General features: G+C 43.0%; 1 protein-coding gene across 1 annotated transcript in view; it reads left to right on the forward strand.

Moving 5' to 3' along the window:
- LOC309564319 (uncharacterized protein) overlaps positions 1–13,312 on the forward strand; it is a gene marked incomplete at its 5' end in the record, with an annotated part of 135,475 nt that extends 122,163 nt beyond the window's left edge. Inside the window, 4 exons of the mRNA XM_082268948.1 lie at positions 1–7; positions 3,125–3,228; positions 9,019–9,126; positions 12,969–13,312. The exon at positions 1–7 is cut by the window's left edge and continues 81 nt beyond it. Coding sequence (XP_082125074.1) covers positions 1–7; positions 3,125–3,228; positions 9,019–9,126; positions 12,969–13,154 — 405 coding nt within the window. The 3' untranslated portion in view covers positions 13,155–13,312. The remainder of the gene's footprint in view (positions 8–3,124; positions 3,229–9,018; positions 9,127–12,968) is intronic.
- Between the last annotated feature and the right edge of the window lie 9,642 nt (positions 13,313–22,954).

A 22,954-nucleotide genomic window follows, 5' to 3' on the forward strand; every position in this document is an offset into this window, starting at 1 on the left:
AAATTTGGTGAGTCTGTTTATTGCATACCAATGCTATACTTTTTTCATTTTTTCTGAATAATGTCCCAAACGGGTCATGCTTACGTTTTACCCAACTGCAAGAGCACAAGGACTTGGATGTATACGGTGTACTTGGATAACGGTGGTCCACAACCCTTCTTCATTAACGGCTTCTGGACCGCTTCTGGACTAGCCGATGTACATGTACTGCGGTAGGGCGGCCCTTCAGCGTGAAATCACGTACCTATACATCATCTTTATTTCTGAGTCTCGGGCCCGCACGCGAACCGCCGGCGAACCCGCTCCCGCTGTGATTGGACACAGCAGGAGACAATCAGGCGGACTCCATGTCTGCTGGCACCTGGGGATCATTCCCGAGAGAGGCAGAACGATGGTCTGCCTATGTAAACAAGGCAGATTTCCATTCTGTGAGAGGAGAAGATGGAGATCCTGTGTTTCTGCTAAGCTTCCCCCAGTCAAAGCACCCCCCAAACAGTTAGCAAGCACTTCCAGGGAACACATTTAACCCTTTGATCGCCCCCTGTTAACCTTTCCCTGCCAGTATCATTAGTATAGTGACAGTCCAAAATTTTTATCACTGATTACTGTATTAGTGTTACTGGTCCCCCAAAAAGTGTCATAAGTGTCACTCGGTGTCCAATTTGTCTGCTGCAATGTCGCAGTCCCACTATAAGTCGCTGATTGCCGCCATTACTAGTAAAAAAAAGAAATAAATACAAATTCCACAAAAATATCCCATAGTTTGTAGACGCTATAACTTTTGCGCAAACCAATTAATCTACGCTTATTGGGATTATTTTTACCAAAAACATGTAGCAGAATACATATTGGCCTAAATTGATGAAGTAAAAAATATAGTTTTTTTTATTTTTTTTTTCAAAATTGTCGGTCTTTTTTTGTTTTGTTGCATTTTTTTGTCATTTACAGTAATGCGCAATTGTCAGTTAAAGTAACGCAGTGCTGTATCGCAAAAAGAAATGGCCTGGTAAACCTTCCAGAGCTGAAGTGGTTTAGTACAGTATCCATTTGTGGTCAGCTTCAGCAAAAGTCAGATATAGAAAGATTTTTTGGTAGGGCTGTTGCATACAGTGAAGCTGATTACTACTATAGCCCACCCCCTTAGGGGCCGCAGGTAGAATGGGATTACCCACCCTGCACAGCCAGGCACACTGAATTTTCACAGTCACTCCAGAGTCAGAGAACAGGTTTTTTTTGTTTTAGGTCTTTAAGTAGAGCAATATTAACGACTAAATTCTAACCAAGGAATTGTATTTGTGTAGTACATTTAACCACTTAAGCCCCGGAAGATTTTACCCCCTTCCTGACCAGGGGGTATTTTGCGATTCGGCACTGCGTGACTTTAACGGACTATTGCGTGGTCGTGCGATGCCGTACCTAAATGAATTTGACGTCCTTTTTTTCCCACAAATAGAGCTTTCTTTTGGTGGTATTTTATCACCTGTGCGTTTTTTTGATCAGGCGCTATAATCAAAAAAAGAGCAACAATTTTTCAAAAATAACAATCGCTCGATTTATTCTCCCTGGAGAAGAGACGTCTGAGGGGGGACATGATAGCAATTTATAAATATCTTAATGGGGATCCCAGCTTAGAAAAAAAGCTGTTCATTCGAAGGGATTGCATGAGGACTCGAGGGCATACAATGCGATTAGAGGAGAAGCGTTTTAACCTCAGGCAACGCGGGGGGTTCTTTACTGTTAGGGCAACAAGATTGTGGAATTCTCTACCACAAGAGGTGGTTTCTGCGGGTAGTATGGTGGCTTTCAAAAGACTCTTAGACTTACATCTCAAGGATCAGAACATTCAGGGGTATGGGAGATGATTACAGCCACACATACCTACACAGGTTGAACTAGATGGACTATTGTCTTTATTCAACCTCACCTACTATGTAACTATGTAACTATGTAACTATGTAACAATATTTTTCACATTTTTTTATATGAAATTCCCCAAAAAAAAATGTAAAAATCAATTTTTTTTTTAATTTTTGGACAATTTGTTTTCTGCTACATATGTTTGGTAAAAAAAATCACAATAAGCGTATTTTGATTGGTTTGCGCAAAAGTTATTGCGTTTACTAACTAAGGGAAAGATTTCTGTCATTTTTGTTGTTTTTTTATTGCGGCGGACAGATCGGACCCTTGACTGACATTTTTGACACTTTTGGGGGTACCAGTGACATTACTACAGTAATCAGTGCTATACATATGCACTGTTACTGTAAAAATGACACTGGCAGGAAAGGGGTTAACTTTATTAGAGATGCAGTGACTATGTGTGTCCCTAGGGGCGTGCTTCTTACTTTGCAGGGATGTGGCTGTGTGTGTAACAGCACAGATCAATGGTCCTACATAGCAGGACCGTTAGATCAGTGCTTTTACACAGGGGAGAATGACAGGCGGCTTTGTTTACATTAGCCGCCTGCCTTTCTCCCTTCACAGCGGACGATCGCGAGTGACCGGCGGACATCGGGTCCACCGGTCACACGCACGGAGGTGTCCGTGAACGAGCCGAGGCGGGAGCGCCCTCCCGCTATTGGCTCCCAGGCTAGTGACGTACCGGTACGTGACTTTGCCTGGCCGGTGCTGACCGCCGCAGTATATGTACTTGCGGCGGTCGGCAACCGGTTAAAGACATTTTAAAACTATAATCATGTCTGACACAAAAAAGAACAATGAAACTGTTAGTACCCCTCATGATCTCAGTATAGCTCTTAGGAAGGTAAAAGGTACACATAATTAATTTATTTTCATTTCAAAGTAAGGGACGCACCAAAGGCACTAGTGAAAGGCCAACACATTATGTGCTACTACAGTAGGCATCTTCTTTTGCCCTCTAAAAAAGTTACAGTATAAGGTAAGAGTAGTCACTTTCTTTTGCTTCCTAAGCCTCTGGTATATATCACAAGGAATCAAGTTAAACCAATGAGACTAATTTAATACGGTTTGAGAAAATCTTGTAAATTAGGATAGAGAACAATATATACAATCTACAAAAGAGGATAATAACCCGTATATAACATACGTTTTCTAATAATGCTTTCATGTGGCTTCGCTTATAAACATTGTCCTTGGCATTCAGGTGTTGCTGGAAGCAATGATCAGGAGGTCGCTGTCATTGACATGATAAATGATGGGGTGGAAGACCTGAAACTGAAGTATATCCGCTTCGTGTTCTTTGAATTTGTAAGTATTGGCCAAAAAAGCAATATCTGAAAAAATTATTTTACATGTGTAACAGAATAGGTAATTGTCTGAATGATAGGACAAGGAGCAACCGAAAGTTACAGTCTAATAAATAGGTGCAAAGTTAGAAGCAACAATGCAAAGCAAATTTGGGATGGCAAAGAGCATGCATACACTGCAGAATATTACAAAACAGATTATGAAAGTTGCACAAACATGGACTCTTCATAGTAATGTCTTTGACTGCTGAGAAGCATAGGCTCATTTATGAGCAACTAAAACACCAATACCTTGCCCCCCCCCCCCCCCACCCCAAAAAAGACACAGAAGCTGATTACGTTGGAAATAGGGCAAGGCCACAGCTTTATTGAATGTTGCAAAAGTAACAACTTTCCAAATGTGCCAAACAACAGTGCCAGTCACGGTTATACTGTGAGCACCCATAAACATAAACTCATAGTCTAAGAGACCTGTCCTTACCATCAGTGCCAGACAGGCATTAGACTGACCCATTAATTTAGCAAACAACAATGCCAGTCACAGTTCTACCATGAGCACCCATAAAACATAAACTTACATAGTCTAAGAGGCCTGTCCTTACCATCAGTGCCAGACAGACATTAGACTGACCCCAGAATTAAACTTGAGGGAATAGCCCATAAAGCAACATCACTTGCTGGCCAGGTCAAAACCAATAAAGCTGTGACAAAACATCACAACGGGCGGGGGGGGGGGGGGGGGGGGCGTGTCCAAAGGGTGGTAATAAACAGCTCATACTCAGACTGGTCTGAGGTAGTAAGCGGGGTCCCCCAAGGTTCAGTCCTGGGACCAATCTTGTTCAATTTATTCATAAACAGCATTGAGGGCAGGATCAGTAGTTCTATATCAGTTTTCGCAGATGACACAAAATTAGGCAGGGCAATAACAGCACAGCATGAAGCAGATATCCTACAGAATGACCTGGACAAAATAACGGAGTGGACAACGACATGGCAAATGAGGTTTAATGTGGAGAAGTGTAAGGTTTTGCACTTGGGGACTAAAAACATAAAAGCAGAATACACGTTAGGAGGGGAACCCTTGGGGGAGTCAAAAATGGAGAAGGATCTGGGAGTCTTGGTAGAGGATATACTAGGCAATAGCATGCAATGTCAAGCGGCAGCGGCCAAAGCCAGCAGAATATTAGCATGCATAAAGAAAGGGATGTATTCCAGAGATAAGACTATAATCCTTCCACTTTATAAAACTCTGGTCTGACCACATCTGGAGTATTCTGTCCAGTTCTGGTCACCAGTCCTCAGGAGGGATGTGTTGGAGCTGGAGAGAGTCCAGAGAAGGGCAACTAAACTGATTAGGGGATTGGAGGACCTTAATTATGAAGAGCGTCTGCAATCACTTGATTTATTCTCCCTGGAGAAGAGACGCCTGAGGGGGGACATGATAGCAATTTATAAATATCTCAATGGTGATCTCAGCATAGAAAAACAGCTATTCAGTCGAAGGGATTGCATGAGGACTCGAGGGCATACAATGCGATTAGAGGAGAAGCATTTTAACCTCAGGCAACGTGGGGGGTTCTTTACTGTGAGGGCCACAAGATTGTGGAATTCTCTACCACAAGTGGTGGTTTCTGCAGGAAGTATGGTGGCTTTCAAAGACTCTTAGACGTACATCTCAAGGATCAGAACATTCAGGGCTATGTGAGATTATTACGGCCACACACACCTACACAGGTTGAACTGGATGGACTATTGTCTTTATTCAACCTCACCTACTATGTAACTATGTAATATGTAACTCCTAGAGTTCAAGCTCCACCCAGTCACCTCAGGTCTTTGTAGCCAATACCAAGGGAGCTACTTAACATCTCTTTTAGGTTCACACCCACAGTGACTCCATGCTTCCAGCAGTCAAGGCTCCCTTTCCCTAAGGCCCCTTTCACACCTGTCCGTTCCGCCGATGGAATCCGTTTTTCTCAGCGGCGATCGATTCGCCGATCCCTGCTGAACAGGCAGATGACAGCTCCGTCTCTGCTCTGTGTGCGGAGACTGAGTTGTCAGATCCCCGCTGTCCTCTATGGGGGAATCAGATGAGAACGGACCACCTGCCTGTTCTCCTCCGATCCAATCCACCAGACGGATGGAAAATAGGGTTTGCATTCGTCCGGATTTGACTAACAGGATCAGATGGCAGCGGGTGTCAGCGGACATGTCTCCACTGACATTCTCTGCCCCATAGAGATGCATGGGGCATCCGATCAGGTCCGCCTAAAAAACTGACAGACGGATCTGAACGGATCGTATGTGTGAAAGGGGCCTAAAGGAGGTTCAAGGGGCCTTCATGTGGGTCAGTTAGGGTAAAAAGTGGCTGCATACCATAGTTTCTATAACAGCTCAGAATCACTGCTTTAGTAAAACAGTTCACAACACAAACAGCTACTTGCACTTACCCATATAAGCACCCCCCTTAGTGAAGTCCAGAGTAGCTCTGGTACTACTGGTGAACAGCTGGAGGGATCCAATGCTTGAGGACAAAGGGCCACCGCACTGGCACAGGAGTGTTCTAGCAGCAATCGATGCTCCCCAGAGAAGCTGCATTCTACTAGGCTCTCGTCTGGCTGCCTGCACACTGGTTCTGACAGTGGAGTGCTATTCAACTAGGTATTTTCTAGGCTAATAAGCTGCCTGTCAAGTGGTGCATCTGTACAATGTATACAACCTACTACAGCAAAACTGACATTTACAAAGAAAAAAAAAATGGTGTTTAAATTGCCAGCAAATGCCAGATTTGGCAACAAAATGGCTGGGGGATTTCTCTTAAACTATACCAGACCTATCCTAAATGAGGGTTTGGCATAGGTGTTAATAGGGGACGCCCCCACACAATAAATAAAATGGCACTAAAAAAATACATACCTTACCATTATTATCCTTTAAAAAAGTCTTAAATGGATGTCAAAAAGAACCCTGTACAAAAAAAAAAAAAAAAAAAAATGTCATGGGCACCCTAAAAATCCATACCAGCCCCCTACCTGAACATGCAGCCTGGCAGACCAGGAAAGGTACAGGAATCTGAGCATGCAGCCCTCCCCTTCCTGAACTACACCCAGTCATATGCTCCCAATAAGGGGAAGGGGAGGGGAGGTAAATGACCAGAAATACCACTACTATATAGGACATTCAGTTCCCACTGAAATGGCAAAAAGTCCAATATTCAGAAGAACGTTCAAACCAAAGTTCAGAACGAACCTTGAGTGCATCCCTATTGCACACATGATGTTGCGTCAATCACTCCTGCAATACCATTTTTTTTTTTTTCCTTTCAGAGCTTCTGCTATCTGCCTGATTTGACAGTTTGTGTGCAGGCAATGATAGGCAACTCATAGGGGCTGGTTCACACCTATGCGTTTTTAGTGCGTTTTGTTTTTTGCAGAAATGCTCCACAGTCTATTTAACATAGTTTCATAGTTAGTTAGTCAGGTTGAAAAAAGACACAAGTCCATCCGGTTCAACCAAAAAAAAAAAAACAGTATTGAAAACCCAACCATACAATCCCATGTACACAATCCTATACCCGCTGTTGATCCAGAGGAAGGCTAAAATAATCCCCAGCAAAGCATGATCCAATTTGCTACAAAAAATTCCTTCCTGATCCCCCAAGAGGTAATCGGATATTCCCTGGATCAACTTTACCTAAAAAAAATGTTTAGTACTCATTTATATTATGTAGACCCAGGAAAGAATCCAGGCCCTTTTTTAAAGCAATCTAGTGAGCTGGCCAGAACCACCTCTGGAGGAAGTCTATTCCACATTTTCACAGCTCTTATGGTGAAGAAACCTTTCCGTATTTGGAGACGAAATCTGTTTTCCTCTAGACGTAAAGAGTGCCCCCTTGTCCTCTGTGTTGACCTTAAAGTGAACAACTCAACAAGTTCCCTATATGGACCCCTTATGTATTTATACATGTTGATCATATCCCCCCTTAATCTCCTCTTCTCAAGAGAGAATAAATTCATTTCTTTTCTCATAGCTGAGGTCCTCCATGCCTCTTTTCAGTTTGGTTGCCCTTCTCTGCACTTTCTCCAGTTCCCCAATATCCTTTTTAAGAACTGGTGCCCAAAACTGAACTGCATATTCCAGATGAGGTCTTACTAATTTGTACAGGAGCAAAATGATATCTCTCTCTCTGGAGTCCATGCCTCTGTTAATACAAGAAAGGACTTTGCTTGCTTTGGAAACAGCAGCTTGGCATTGCATGCTATTATTAAGCTTATGATCTACCAGAACACCCAGATCCTTCTCCGCTATGGATTCCCCCAGTTCTACTCCACCTAGTATGTATGATGCATGCATATTCTTAGCCCCCAACGGCATAACTTTACATTTATCAACATTAAACCTCATTTGCCACATAGTTGCCCAATGAAACAGTGCATTGAGGTCAGCTTGTAAGTTGGAGACATCCTATAAAGAAGTTATTCCACTGCAAAGCTCGGTGTCATCTGCAGAGACTGAAATGCTAGTTTTAATCCCAGACCCTATATCATTTATAAAGATATTAAAAAGTAAGGGTCCCAACACTGAACCTTGGGGTACACCACTGATAACCTTAGACCATTCAGAGTAAGACTCATTAACCACTACTCTCTGAATTCTATCTTTTAGCCAATTTTCTATCCAATTACAAACTGATCTTTCCAAGCCTGTAGACTTTACCTTACACATTTCCTATGGGACACATTCACATCTATAAAATCACTATTACTTTCAAAATGTAACCCATGTAATTTACCTTCTTGTTGTTGTATCTGCAATGTTTGTGAACCTCGTACCTTCTTTATACCTTAATAAACTTGTTTGGAACAAAACAAAATAAATATACAGCTAATAGTAGATGAATGACATGTGAGAAAAAAATCTGCTATTGGTTAAACATGCATATTCATCAGTAGGTGCAAAATAACAGAAAAATCAACTGGAAATCCTTGTATTTAAGCATGCTTTGAAAAAGTCCATAGAGTACAAAGAGTTGTCAAGGTGAAAACAATGCTTTCAGTGCTGGATAAATAAGGTGCTTGTGCTATCCTCCACCAGAAGAAATGGCCGCTCACCTCTCGTTCTGACCCCTGTGTTATCAGTGGGTCAGAGCTAGCAGTTCCCCTCAGGGGATAAAAACGATCCAATCTTCGTGAACTAGGGGACATCAATGACCGATCTATCCTCCTGCTTACCCAAGATCCTCGATGTTGATGTCTAACAAAGAATGGGAAGATCTAGTGCTTGCCGTTTAAAAGTTTAATAGCCAATATAAAACAGTGATACACTTATAAAGAAGGCACATCGGCTGTGAGAGCTGGGACAACAAAACAATCACATTGCGCTGATTTTTCACAGTTTGAGATACGTTCACATTTATGCTTTTTTCAGCCGCTGCTTTTGGAAAGGGTCAGGGACTTTTTTAAATGCGAAAAGGTGTGTTTTTGGTTCAATAGACTTTAATGGAGAAGCCACAGAAAATTATTTAGTGCGTGTTTCTGCATTTTTGCCACGTTTTGCATTTTTTTAGTCTGCTCAACAACAAATTGGCAAAAAAAAAAAAAAAAAGCATAAAAACACAAAACGCATTAAAAAAAAGCACTGCAGAAATGGATCAATAGCATAAGTGTGAACCAGGCCTACAAAAATAGAACAGCTATAGGATAATGAATGGTCTTCAATATAAGAAGACTGAATGAATGAAAGTTATTACAATTATTCTGATATTCTCATTAAAGTCACTTTTGTTTAACAGGAAACTGGGAAGGAGAAGTATGAAAAGGATCTACCAAATCAGCTCTCAGCATTTGAAAGGATCCTTTCTAAAAATTCTAACGGAACCAAGTTTCTGGTGGGAGACAAGGTAACTTAGCAGCTAACATGAGTAAACTAAACTGAGTAAAAGATTTGAGAAGAGGTATAATATGGATTAAATTGGTATTGCCGATGTTAAGTCCACAAATATCAGAACACCTGATAAGCACATGAACACCAGACCCAAACCACATAGATGATTTTTAGCAGTGTAACCAAAAATCACCCATCGCACTGGTAATGTATTGCATCAATCATTGCTAGAAACCTCCAAATGTGTGATCACAATTAGTAATTAGCCAAGCATCCTTGTTTAGATTTTGGAGAAAGGAGAAGGAGATGGCACTAAGCATGCTGTAGTATAGGGGAAACAATGTGAATGGATTTTTAATGATCTGTCTAACCCATGTCCACTGAGATATAGAGATTAGATAACTACTTGATCTGGCGAGATTAGGCACCTTTATACAAATATATATATATATATATATATATATATATATATATATATATATATATATATACACACTGTATATAGCTGATGCAAGGATTTTTATCTATTTAGTCGAAAGTGCATTTTGATGAACCCCAACCCCCCCCCCCCCCACACACCCATCTGGCACCCTTGAAACCATCCTCCTACCACACTTACCATTGTGACAGGAGAGGGGTATCTGGGCAGTGGGAATGAGGTGGGTAATTGGACAAGAGGGGGCAGTGGGACAGGAGGGAGCAGTGGGATGTGAGCAGGACAGTATCACTCTGATCACACACACCTTGGGAATTACCAGTCCTCCCAAGTGGTGGGCAGTGTGACAGGTGGGGGGAGGGGGGGCAGCGTGACAGGAGGAGGACAGTGTCACAGGATTGCTAATTGTGATCACACACACACAGACCTTGTGAATGACCAGTCCTCCCAGATCTCATCTATCCTGCAGCAGCTCCCCCAGATGGTATAAATGTAAAGAATCTGGTGGCAGGAGTGGTAGCTGTGCCTCATGGCATGAGAAAATCTCCGGTGGCAGCTGCAGCAAAAAGCGGGGAAGGGGGGCTTACCCTACCCTCACCTCCTCCTCTTCTTCCTTCTCTTCCCACGGGCATTCCACCAGCACCCCTTGGCCTGATCCCCCCAGACGCACCCCATCATTCCTGATTGGAGCCTACATGACAGAGGGACCACTCTGCCTAATTCTATTATGCAGAGTGGTCCCTCTGTTGTGTGTGCGATCATTGGACTCATTGGACTCACCCCAACCCCCGGACTCCTCAGACTGTCACGATCAGCTGCAACCTGAACAGCCTCTGCGATGCCGGGTAAAACCACAACACACATGGAGTGGCTTAGCTTTCACTGCTGGTCAACCCGGCAACCCATGGCTCATTGGTCTCAGGACCAACCTTTGAGCTATCTTTCCCACCGCTGGCAAGGCCCACCTGTCAGGGCTCTGACACTCCTACCTATGTGTGTGCACACAGAGAACGGGCTGACACTGCTCCCCTGTCATCGCTGGCTGTCAGGGCCGGTGCAAGGATGTTGACAAATGACACTAAAATTATGATTCTGATAAAAAAATATTGCAAAGTTATTCACAAATGAAATAAATAATTTTTTTAAATGTTGCATTTTGTTTCAAAAGAGAAGTATAGAAGTGCTCACGTGTGACCCCGAATCAGCTGACAAAGGACTAAAGCCCACTGTCGGCTGTTGGGATTTACCCAGATGCCTGACCTGCAGCTGGCTCAGCTTCTCAGCTCCCCGCCCTCTGCTCCACCCCCCTCCTCAGCCTGGCACTCCAGTGAGCATGGGAGGGGCAGTGCCGAGAACTATAACTGACAGTGCTCAGAGCAGACTGAGAACTGAGCGATCAATGTTCATATGATCACTCAGTTCTCAGACTTAGAGCCAGCGGGAGACAGCTGCAGCATCAGATCAATGCTGCAGCATAGGGGAGAGTCATTTTAATAGAATCCTTCACTTCTCATTTAATGTCACACTAAAAAATGAACACAATGAGGAAAAAAGTTGAAATATTAATGGTTACAAAAATAAAAATAAATAATTAGGAAAAAACAGTTAATGGGAGAAGGGGAAAAATTAGTAAATTAGGACTGTTTAGGATAAACTATAGGCTAATAAGGAGTTAAAAAGGAGCAAACAAAATACTTATACTTGTTTGGTTGTTTTAACTGATATCATAGGCAGATGGAATCTTATCCCTTTGATCTGCAGATGAATAAAAGAGTAGATACAAATGTAACAATGTTATACAGCAATTTCTGGCTATCATTGGGAATTGACAGCAACAGCCGGTACATGAAACTAGGGAAAGAACCGACATTTGCAGTGCAGAGGTGTACTGAAGTCCTACCGACACTTACAGACACTCTACCCTCAGTGCAGGTGATTTCTCTCCTGACACTACAGCTGTCACACAGACAACACAGTGGCTGATGAGTTTGGTGGCTGGGAGGACAGACCCTGATGGGGATTCAGAATTCACACACTTGTTCTTTATCAGGTCCGCTCCCCTTGTAATTGACAGCAGGCAGTAGGCGGATTCAATAGGCAATAGACAGCCTGCTATTGGCTATTGACCCTCCCACAGCTTCCTCTCATTTACAAGGGGAGCTGATTAGATGGGGAACTAGCCCTTCATTTTTGCCCATTAGGCTCCGCCTACTGTCACTGTTACTGTTTGTTAGGAGTCGGTTGGCTATAAAGCCAACAGCGTCCTTGACTAACACAATAGGTGGCGAGGGGGAGGAGTAACGGCAAAAAAATGCCGCTCTGCTACACAGTGTACAGAGACAGGCACTCTGTATGCCAAGTTTGAGTAAGAAGGTAATTATTTTTTTAATTTGGTGCAGCCATAGATTGCTGATGGAGTATTATTATCACCAAGGCTTTTTTTCAGCTGGAACTTGGTGGAACTCAGTTCCACCACCTTTGGCTCAGGCCCTCTGCTCCCTGCTCACCAATATCACTTGTAAACACAGAGATCTGGCTTCCTGTGTTTTCCAAGTGCAGTATGGGGACAAGGGAGATACTGGTGCCTGGGGTGTAGTGTGAATGCTGACACCACCACTGGATGATCTCCCTGCAAATGAGAGAGGCGAAGCCATCTACAGTGTGAGTGGAGGTACTAGAGAAAAAGAGGGGTAAAAGTGAGATGTGGATGGGGGATGCCGAGCTAAGCAACAGTGGAAGAAGGGTGAACTCTGCACTCTGTTTGTAGCGCACCCCTGAACCCTGCACTGTATACGTAGCACACTCCCGAACTCTGGACGTAGCACCCCCCTAAACTCTGCACTCTGTGTGTAGCGCACCCCTGAACCCTGCACTGTATACGTAGCACACTCCCGAACTCTGCACGTAGCACCCCCTAAACTCTGCACTCTGTGTGTAGCGCACCCCTGAACCCTGCACTGTATACGTAGCACACTCCCGAACTCTGCACATAGCACCCCCCTAAACTCTGCACTCTGTGTGTAGCGCACCCCTGAACCCTGCACTGTATACGTAGCACACTCCCGAACTCTGCACGTAGCACCCCCCTAAACTCTGCACTCTGTGTGTAGCGCACCCCTGAACCCTGCATTGTATACGTAGCACACTCCCAAACTCTGCATGTAGAACCCCCCTAAACTCTGCACTCTGTGTGTAACCCCACAGAACCCTGCACTCTGTTCATAATGCGCTCCTAGTATTTGGTGTTTGAAGACCCTCCCACTTTTAGTGAAATGTTGACCAGTTCGGGGAGGGTTTTTTTTTTTTTAGGGGGGGGGGGGTGGGTCATGGTCGAGTTCCTGCACCTTTCTTCTGAGGAAAAAAACCCTGATTATCACTGTTAAAAGTCAGGATACGAAGATCACATATTTTGTTTCCTACAGATTTCCTATGCAGACTACAACCTCTTGGACATCCTTTACAGTCACCTCAATATCTTCCCGGACTGTCTGTCTTCATTCCCCCTCCTCACTGCATACAAAGACCGCATTGCCTCACGAAGCAACCTCAGTGAATATCTGAACTCAGAGGAATGTAAAAGCAGACCATTTGTTCCAAAACGAGGCTAAATACTACGGGACCATGATGACGTACCATACAGAAGTCTACCTCCTATATTATGTAGAGTAAACCATGTCATTTCCCTTGCTATGCCTTTAAACAGTACATATGCATTGAGAATGTTTTGAACTCTTTGTTGCTCCCTTTCTCATGTCACAGTACTCTAGCAATCCTTAGATGGCAGTTGTGAAGCTCTGTTGTAAAAATGCACTTCACTTTCACCAGGGATCGCTAAAGAACTGTGACATGAGAAATAGAGAGCAATACCAAGTTTACAACAGCCTGCCAGGATCTGGACCTCCTAGTAACCCTTAGTTGTGTAATGTAAAATGAATGTACGTAAAGTAATTTGTGATATTGTTTCTTTAAAAAATAAAACATTTTTAATTTTCACCCTGGTTTGTACTTTTTCTTTACATATTGTGATATAGGCTGCTATTTTTATTATGGATAATAATAATTAGCTCTAGTGTAGCACCATCCTAGGTAGGTGCTAGAAAAACACATTTGGTGGCTCTGTTCTGCTTATCAGGAGAGCCAGATCTGTTAGTTTTACATGTTTGCAGGTGTGATTTATTGGGTCTAAGGGAGTCTCCCCACTGTATCCAAAGAGGGGGCTTGTTGGACAGTGGAGGAAACCTGACCAATAGCACACCAGGGTTTATGGCTGTCCCGGTGGGTGGGCATTGCTGCAATGCATCCTGGGATTGGTAATAAATCTGGAGGGAGCATGTGACAGGGCATCTTTTGGCAGGAGCAAAGTTCCAGGAGGAGGTGGACAGCTGCCTCTCCTCCTGCAGGTGTGAGGAAGGTGGTTCAGGTAGTTGGCCTAGTGAACCAGGTGTGGAGCTGAGTTGCAGAGGATCCAGAGTGCTGAAAAGTGGAGCTGCTGGCAGAATCATCTTGGGAAAAACAGTATTGTGAGTACCAGGAGATCTGCCTAGGGGTCTGCCTAAGAGAGGGGACCACTCCAGAAAGGTCAGGGGATCAAGGAGCTAGCTCACACCAGGAGTGTATCAGAAAAGGGGGTGCCGTGTAGTTGACCCTGAAGATAAGGAACAAAGGGGGTGCCATGAAGGGCCCTGAAGTTGTTCAGCAGTACAGTTCAGTTAACCTCAGAGCACAGATTACTTCAGAGGATTCATTCAGTTCTGCGTCATAGCAAGTGACAAACAAAAACAGCGACCTAGCTGTGACTAGTAGGGATGATCGAACTTTTGAAAAGTTCGGTTCGGCCAGAACACCCGAACTTCCCAAAAGTTCGGGTCCGGATTCCAGAACCCCATTGAAATCAATGGGACCCGAACTTTGGTAATCAAAAAACACCATTTTGAAGCCCTAAAACCCAATAAATGCCCCTAAAAAGTGCCTAGGGTTCTGGGTCATGCCCCAGGGACTATTAATCAGACAAAAAAAAGTTCTCAAAAATTGTCGTTTTTGATAGAGAGCCAATCATTGAAAAAATTATTAAAAAAAAAAAAAAATGAAATTCTTTGGATTTAGTGTCTGGGGGGTCTAAAAGGTGTACCTGTGAAGTTGCAGCTCTGTAGCATGTCCAGAACCAGAAAAAAAAGATATTTTTTCTTAGAATTTCAATAGCGCAGGGATGGGGCTACGCTCCTTTCACAGCTGGGCGTTTTTGTTTCAGGCGTTTATTGGGCATTTTTTTGGGCGTCTTTGGAGGCAGGCATGACATCTGAACTTCTGTATAGGGGTATATATATACACACACACATATATGTATATATACACATACACACATATAGGTGTGAAAGGAGCCCCATCCCTGTGCTAATGAAATTATTTGCAGGGATGGGGTTCCGCTCCTTTTACACCTATATGTGTGTATGTGTATATATATATGTGTGTGTGTGTATATATATACCCCTATACAGAAGTTCAGATGTCATGCCTGCCTCCAAAGACGCCCAAAAAATGCCCAATAAATGCCTGCAACAAAAACGTCCAGGTGTGAAAGGTGTGGAGCCCCATCCCTGCTCTACTAAAAATTCTAAGAAAATTTATATTTTTTCTCTGGCGGTCACCCTGCCATAGCAGTCAGAGTCAGTTCACCCTAAACTACACTACGGTCACCCTGACACTTAACACTTTCCCTACAGAAACTAGATTATTGAATCTAACTATAGTGGTATATAGTACACTAACTACACTAGATATCCCTTTCCTCACACTAATAATTGCTAAATGACACTTTTGAAGCAGGAGTAACAGAACTGCTTCCACTCTCTTCCACAGCCCCTGTATTACAGTGCTAGAGATTTGGCGGGGCTATGTTATATACTGGGGGGCGTATTCACTACTGATTGGCCTCTGGACCCCCTAGTCACTCCAATCACATTCCTAGCATCCTCCTGCCCCCTCAATTGGCTTTTACTGACGTTTCTGGTCCAATCACGGGCTTTTAAAGCCTAGTTCCTGTCCCATTGCATTTTGGGCGGTTCTGGTGCCGAATTCCGAACTTTTACTGCAAAAAGTTCGGAATTCGGCCGAATTTCGAACAGCCAATGTTCGGGTCGAACCGATGGTCGACCCGAATCGTTTGATCATCCCTAGTGACTAGCATTACTCAGCGTTATTCAGCATTTTCCAGTCGTCTCAGCATATTGTGCATAGTGTATAAAGTTGGAGCATCCCACACATTCCCTTCTCCCATCCAAGTTCCAAATAAAACATAAAAACCAAAGCTATTGGACTGTTTGCTGACTGAGCCATAATCACTTGGAAAATGCCTAATTGTCATGCTGTTGCTAATGGTAACTCAGGGGAACCCGCAACCAGCAGCTCCCATGGGAGTAGTGCTACACTAGTAATTTGAGAAAAGAACTCCACCCTGTAACAAAAAATATTAGCTGCAGTAGTCTCCCCTTCTTGTTGACCAAATGGAAACAAAAAATACTACTCCTTAAGTGCTGGTTCACATCGGTGCGATTCAGGAACCCTGCAAATCCACTGCGGGTTCCCGCATCGCACCCGACTCGCAGGCAGTTCACACTGCCGTATGTGAACTGCTGGGAGTGTCAATACAAAGTTAATGTCACCCCCCAGATTATTTTGCATATCGCAGTGCGAACTGTTGATTCGGATAGGAATCGGATAGCATAGGTGTGAACACCCAGGGCGATCAAATTCTGGTGCGGACCAATAAAAAGGGTCCTGCGCAGCTTTGGTCCTAATGTGATGCAAATTCAGCTACATAATCTGTATGGTAGAATCTGCATCATACGGACATTGCATGTGATTTGCATAGCAGTGCGGTGCGAATCACATGCGATGTCTGACATCGCTATAGTGTGAACCGGCACTAAAATCTTAGTAAGTTAACTATTACTCCTTACAATCTTAGTAAGTCCATAAAGAGGAAAAACTGGCTCAGTCAAGTGACTTTAAGAGCTTAGGCATGGGAACAAAGTGCACAGTGTTCTCAGCGGATATATCACCATATATTTTGCTGCATTCCAATCTATAAAAAAGTACTGGCAAGAAAAAACATGTTGTCTTCAATTGGACTCTTTTCACATTAATGTTTCTTGTTACAGTGCATTGTGGAAGCATCCCGTATGCTGTATTTTGGTTGTAAAAACCTGTATTTTACCAGTCTATGCAAGGCAATGATTATAAAGACATGTTAACATGGGCTAATTTGTGCATCTCTGGCAGGGTCGGACTGGGAATAAAAACCAGCCCTGGAAACAGTTTCATACCAGCCCCAGAGCATCATTATACCAGCCCCAGAGCATCATTATACCAGCCCCAGAGCATCATTATACCAGCCCAACAGCATAACGTCATTATTTTCTTGTTCATCAAAGGGAAAACCATGCATTGTAAAGCACATTTGAAGAGTGTTTTCTATATAGATAAAACAGATATGAAAGCAGATAGGGTTTTATCTATTTAAGAGCAAATTCCGGATAAAAGTGGCACACTTTTTACAAACCGCACCAATTTTTTACTGGCAAAAATCATGAAATTTAATAAAAAATATCCAATATATTCAATTTTTGTCAGATATTTAGGCCAAAATGTATTTGACAAAAAAATTCTCAATAAGCGTATTTTTAACCACTTTAAGATCGGAAGATTTTACCCCATTCCTAACCAGGCCATATTTTGCAATTTGGCACTGCGTTACTTTAACGGACAATTGCACGGTCGTGCGACACTGTACCCAAATTAAATTTATATCTTTTTTCCCCCACAAATAGAGCTTTCTTTTGGTGGCATTTGATTACCTGTGCAATTTTTACTTTTTGCGGTATAAACAAAAAAAAGCGACAATTTAAAAAAAATAACAATATTTTCCCATTTTTTTGAAATCCCCCCCCCCCCCCCCCCAAAAAAAAATAAAAAATCAAAATTTTTTAACATTTTAGACCAATTTTGTTTTCTGCTACATATTTTTGGTTAAAAAAAAATCGCAATAAGCGTATTGTGATTGGTTTGCGCAAAAGTTATCGCAGCTACTAACTACGGGAAAGATTTATGTCATTTTTTATTGTTTTTTTTTTTTAACTAGTAATGACGGCGATCTGTGATTTTTTTTGCGGGACTGGTGGGACATTGCTGCAGACAGATTGGACCCTTGACTGACATTTTTGACACTTTTGGGGGTACCAGTGACTACTACAGTAATCAGTGCTATACATATACACTGTTACTGTAAAAATTACACTGGCAGGGAAGGGGTTAACTTTATTGGTGATCAAGGGGTTAAATGTATGCCTGGTGCTTACTGATGTGTGTGGGGGTGGGGATTGTGTGACACAGACACATATCGCAGGTTGAGCTATGCTGAATCCTGTAATCTGTCCCTGCCTGTCACATAGGAGATCCCCCCGTTTTGTTTACACAAGCGGGCGGAATTCCTCACTCGATCCTCGACGATCGGAGAAGAGCGGCAGTGATCACCACCTCTCCTCCCCTGGCCCGACTCCCGCTGTGTCAGAATACAGCGGGATTGAGCCTCCGGCGGCGCGCGCACGCCGCCCAGGTAGGTCTACGTCGCTGGACGGAATCGAGCCACTTTGCCGCAATACGCTCAATGTGAGCAGTCAGCAAGTGGTTAATGACCAGGCCATTTTTTGCGATTTGGCACTGCGTTACTTTAACGGAAAATTGCGCGGTCATGCCACGCTGTACCTACATAAAATTGATGTCCCTTTCCCCCCCCCCCTTTTTTTTTTTTACTAGTAATGGCGGTGATCTGCGTTTTTTAGCGGGACTGCGGGATTGCGGCGGACAGATCGGACCCCTAACTGACATTTTTGACACTTTTGGGGGGACCAGTGACATTACTACAGTAATCAGTGCTAAAAATATGCACTGTTACTGTAATAATGCCATTGGCAGGGAGGGGGAAAACCCAGGGATCAAAGGGTTAAATGTGTACTAAGGGGTGTGTTTCTAACTGTATGGGGGCGGGGCTTTTGGAATGACCATAGAGACATGTGATCCTATATAGAAGGATTACAGGAGCTCTGTGATTTTTTCAAAGAGAAGAACGGTCAGCTGTGTTTACAACAGCTGACCGTTCTTCTCTCTCAGCAGGAAGCAATCGTGGATGCCAGGCGGAAATAGGAGCCGCCTGCCCTGTGCATCGGAGTCCCACTGCTGAGTGGGGGTGGGAGCGCACCCTAGCTGCAGGCGCGCGACCGACGTATACCTACGACGGTTCGCGCAGGAAGGCTAGTCAACCGCAGTATTTCTGCGGCGGGTGGTCCGAAATCGGTTAATAAATTAGGTGAAGAAATAGTCCATAAGGTGCAAAAAAGTGCAAGGTGCTAGCAATAAAAATATTATTAATAAATACCATGAAAAATGTTACAATAATGTGCAAAAAATAGTCCAAAAAATCTCAGTGGGTGATACTTCAGTGCAAAAATCCATAAAGTGCAAAGTGCTCTACGCTTCTTCACCACCCCTATGAATGAGCCTCTCACCTTACTATCTGACCCCTGTTTCGCCAGCAGGTCAGATAAAGCACTTCCCCATGTGGGAAAATATCCAATCAGGTATAGATCTCTGGTTTAAATCCTTCAGATCCCTCTCAAGGAAAATGATCCATATATAGGGCAGAAAGGAAGAAATCTAGTGCTCTCTGTCATTTAGGAACCACCATGTAGTTTATTAAAAGCAATGTATACTCACAAAATTGGCACAAGCAGCTGTGCGTGCTTTACAGACATTCAATGGCTACCATGGCCACAGTTTGAAATAGACGAACAGGCTCTTGCCCCTATACACATTACGTCGGTATCAATTTCTCCAGTAGGGATTTGTTTCCAGATTTTACATTTACTGACAGAGCCACATTTTTTACTGACACTGTAAAAAAGTACCGAAGATGGCTGTTTTCAGGGCTAAACAGTGCAAATATCAACAATTAAGCTAAAACATGTAGCTAAAGCTATTAGCAAGGTGTTTAAGTTAAACAAAAGTCAAAAACCATATTTCTTAATTTACATTAAGGTCAGGTTAATATAACCCAGCCAACACAGAGTCTCCCCCATATATCAGAGTCTGCAGGATTTCCCCTTATAGTGCAAGGGAACTCTGACATAAAGGGTAATGCTGCAGGTATTGATCTAAGAGGGAACTCTGATATAGCGGGGGCTCTGGTGTAGAGAGACCACCTTATATCAGAGTCCACTGCATTCCAATTTACATCAGAGTTCTCATTTACATCAGGGTCTACGGCATTGCCCTTTACATCAGAGTTCGCCTTTACATCAGGGTCCGCAGAGTTCCCCCTCGCACTGTAAGGGGCAATCCTGCAGACTCTGATATAAAGGGGAACCCTGGGAACTCTGGAAAAGTGGGGGGGCCTCTGGTGACCAGAGACCACCTTCCGCAGAAAGAATACACTAAGGTAAGGGGGGGGGGATACTGTTATAAGGGGGAAATCTTTTTTCTTTTAATATAATTTATTGAGGCAAAAATGAACAATCAAGGTTGATACAAAGGTTCAACAACTTTGAGTAATTGGCCTTAAACTTTAAATATCTAACAAGTAATGTGAGAGGGGTAAAGGAAGGTAGGAAAAGAAATAGAAAAAAGGAGGTGGGGGGGGGGGGGTACGAGAGACCTAATCATCTGATGCTCAGTAACATTAAAGAGAATCAGACATCAGAGTAAAGCTAGATACACACTATCCAACTTTTGTGGTTAGATTTCCTTCAGATTTACCTTTTCTATGTAGTGCAAGGGCCTGCCAGATTGCATACAAATTGAAAGTGTTTAGGTTTGACCTCATATTATATGGTTTTGGTAAATCTAAAGGAAAAAGTCTTCAGAAAATCTTACAGTGTGTATGGCCCATAAGTTGGATGGATCTTGCTGTGTTGGTATCCCACCAAAAACAAAAAAAAAAGGGGGGGAGGGACAATGAATCATCAGGTATCGTCCATTCCAGCTTTATCTTGAAGTTGTAACCTCAATCTTAGCAGCGCATGATCCTACCATACAAAAAATGTGCGTATAATAGTGACTGTATTAAAAATAATTCTCCTGTGGGTTTTAAAGTGCTATAGTGATATATGAGGGGTCACCCCCTTATGTAAACCATATATCCAATGCTGCAAAAAAATACAGTGCCTTGCGAAAGTATTCGGCCCCCTTGAACTTTGCGACCTTTTGCCACATTTCAGGCTTCAAACATAAAGATATAAAACTGTAATTTTTTTTGAAGAATCAACAACAAGTGGTACACAATAATGAAGTGGAATGAAATTTATTGGATATTTCAAACTTTGTTAACAAATAAAAAACTTAAAAATTGGGCGTGCAAAATTATTCAGCCCCTTTACTTTCAGTGCAGCAAACTCTCCAGAAGTTCAGTGAGGATCTCTGAATGATCCAATGTTGACCTAAATGACTAATGATGATAAATAGAATCCACCTGTGTGTAATCAAGTCTCCGTATAAATGCACCTGCACTGTGAAAGGCGCAGAGAGCATCATGAAGAACAAGGAACACACCAGGCAGGTCCGAGATACTGTTGTGGAGAAGTTTAAAGCCAGATTTGGATACAAAAAGATTTCCCAAGCTTTAAACATCCCAGGGAGCACTGTGCAAGCAATAATATTGAAATGGTATCAGACCACTGCCAATCTACGAAGACCTGGCCGTCCCTCTAAACTTTCAGCTCATACAAGGAGAAGACTGATCAGAGATGCAGCCAAGAGGCCCATGATCACTCTGGATGAACTGCAGAGATCTACAGCTAAGATGGGAGACTCTGTCCATAGGACAACAATCAGTCGTATACTGCACAAATCTGGCCTTTATGGAAGAGTGGCAAGAAGAAAGCCATTTCTTAAAGATATCCATAAAAAGTGTAGTTTAAAGTTTGCCACAAGCCACCTGGGAGACACACCAAACATGTGGAAGAAGGTGCTCTGGTCAGATGAAACCAAAATCGAACTTTTTTGGCAACAATGCAAAACGTTATGTTTGGTGTAAAAGCAACACAGCTCATCACCCTGAACACACCATCCCCACTGTCAAACATGGTGGTGGCAGCATCATGGTTTGGGCCTGCTTTTCTTCAGTAGGGACAGGGAAGATGGTTAAAATTGATGGGAAGATGGATGGAGCCAAATACAGGACCATTCTGGAAGAAAACCTGATGGAGTCTGCAAAAGACCTGAGACTGGGATGGAGATTTGTCTTCCAACAAGACAATGATCCAAAACATAAAGCAAAATCTACAATGGAATGGTTCACAAATAAACATATCCAGGTGTTAGAATGGCCAAGTCAAAGTCCAGACCTGAATCCAATCGAGAATCTGTGGAAAGAACTGAAAACTGCTGTTCACAAACGCTCTCCATCCAACCTCACTGAGCTCAAGCTGTTTTCCAAGGAGGAATTGGCAAAAATTTCAGTCTCTCGATGTGCAAAACTGATAGAGACATACCCCAAGCTGTAATTGCAGCAAAAGGTGGCGGCTACAAAGTATTAACTTAAGGGGGCTGAATAATTTTGCACGCCCAATTTTTCAATTTTTTATTTGTTAAAAAAGTTTGAAACATCCAATAAATTTAGTTCCACTTCATGATTGTGTCCCACTTGCTGTTGATTCTTCACAAAAAATTACAGTTTTATATCTTTATGTTTGAAGCCTGAAATGTGGCAAAAGGTTGAAAAGTTCAAGGGGGCCGAATACTTTCGCAATGCACGGTATATATATATATATATATATATATATATATATAAGGATATTAGGAATGAACTGACGTTTGACTCAAACATCGGCCATTCGATTGTTCGTCGAATGACAAAAAAATGTGCTTCTTCGTGGGAAATTCGAGCACCCATAATGCTCTGCGCGCGTGCGTGCGTGGCCCGTGCAGTGCGTAATGTGATTGGCCAAATCATGCACCCTGACCTCCATGCTTTGGCCAATCAAATCATCTCTGCCATGATTGGACAAAAGGCAGGCTGCCTTTAGCCAATCATGGCTCAGGGGCTAAGTACACGATCCACGATAAAGGCTAAAGTTTAAACAAAAGAGAAGGATGGCGCTGAGGTGTGCACTTATGATAAAAAAAGTACAAATATTGACCTCAGAGAATGGTCTTAGTAATGGGCCTCAAAAGTTTAATAAACACATACAATAAAAATTAAAATTAAATGAAAGTACTTCCAAACCGAACCCTGGAGCCTCTGGAGCCTCTGGATCTCCATAGGGAGCTGTGGGAATCCCTGGTGGTAATCGTGGGACTCGCAATGACATAAGGTAACCCAGATGAAAAGAGGTGCTCCCTGATAGAAGGCTGGAACTTC

The sequence above is a fragment of the Pelophylax lessonae genome (assembly GCF_965119305.1).
Source record: "Pelophylax lessonae genome assembly, chromosome: 9".
Classification (NCBI taxonomy): domain Eukaryota; kingdom Metazoa; phylum Chordata; class Amphibia; order Anura; family Ranidae; genus Pelophylax; species Pelophylax lessonae.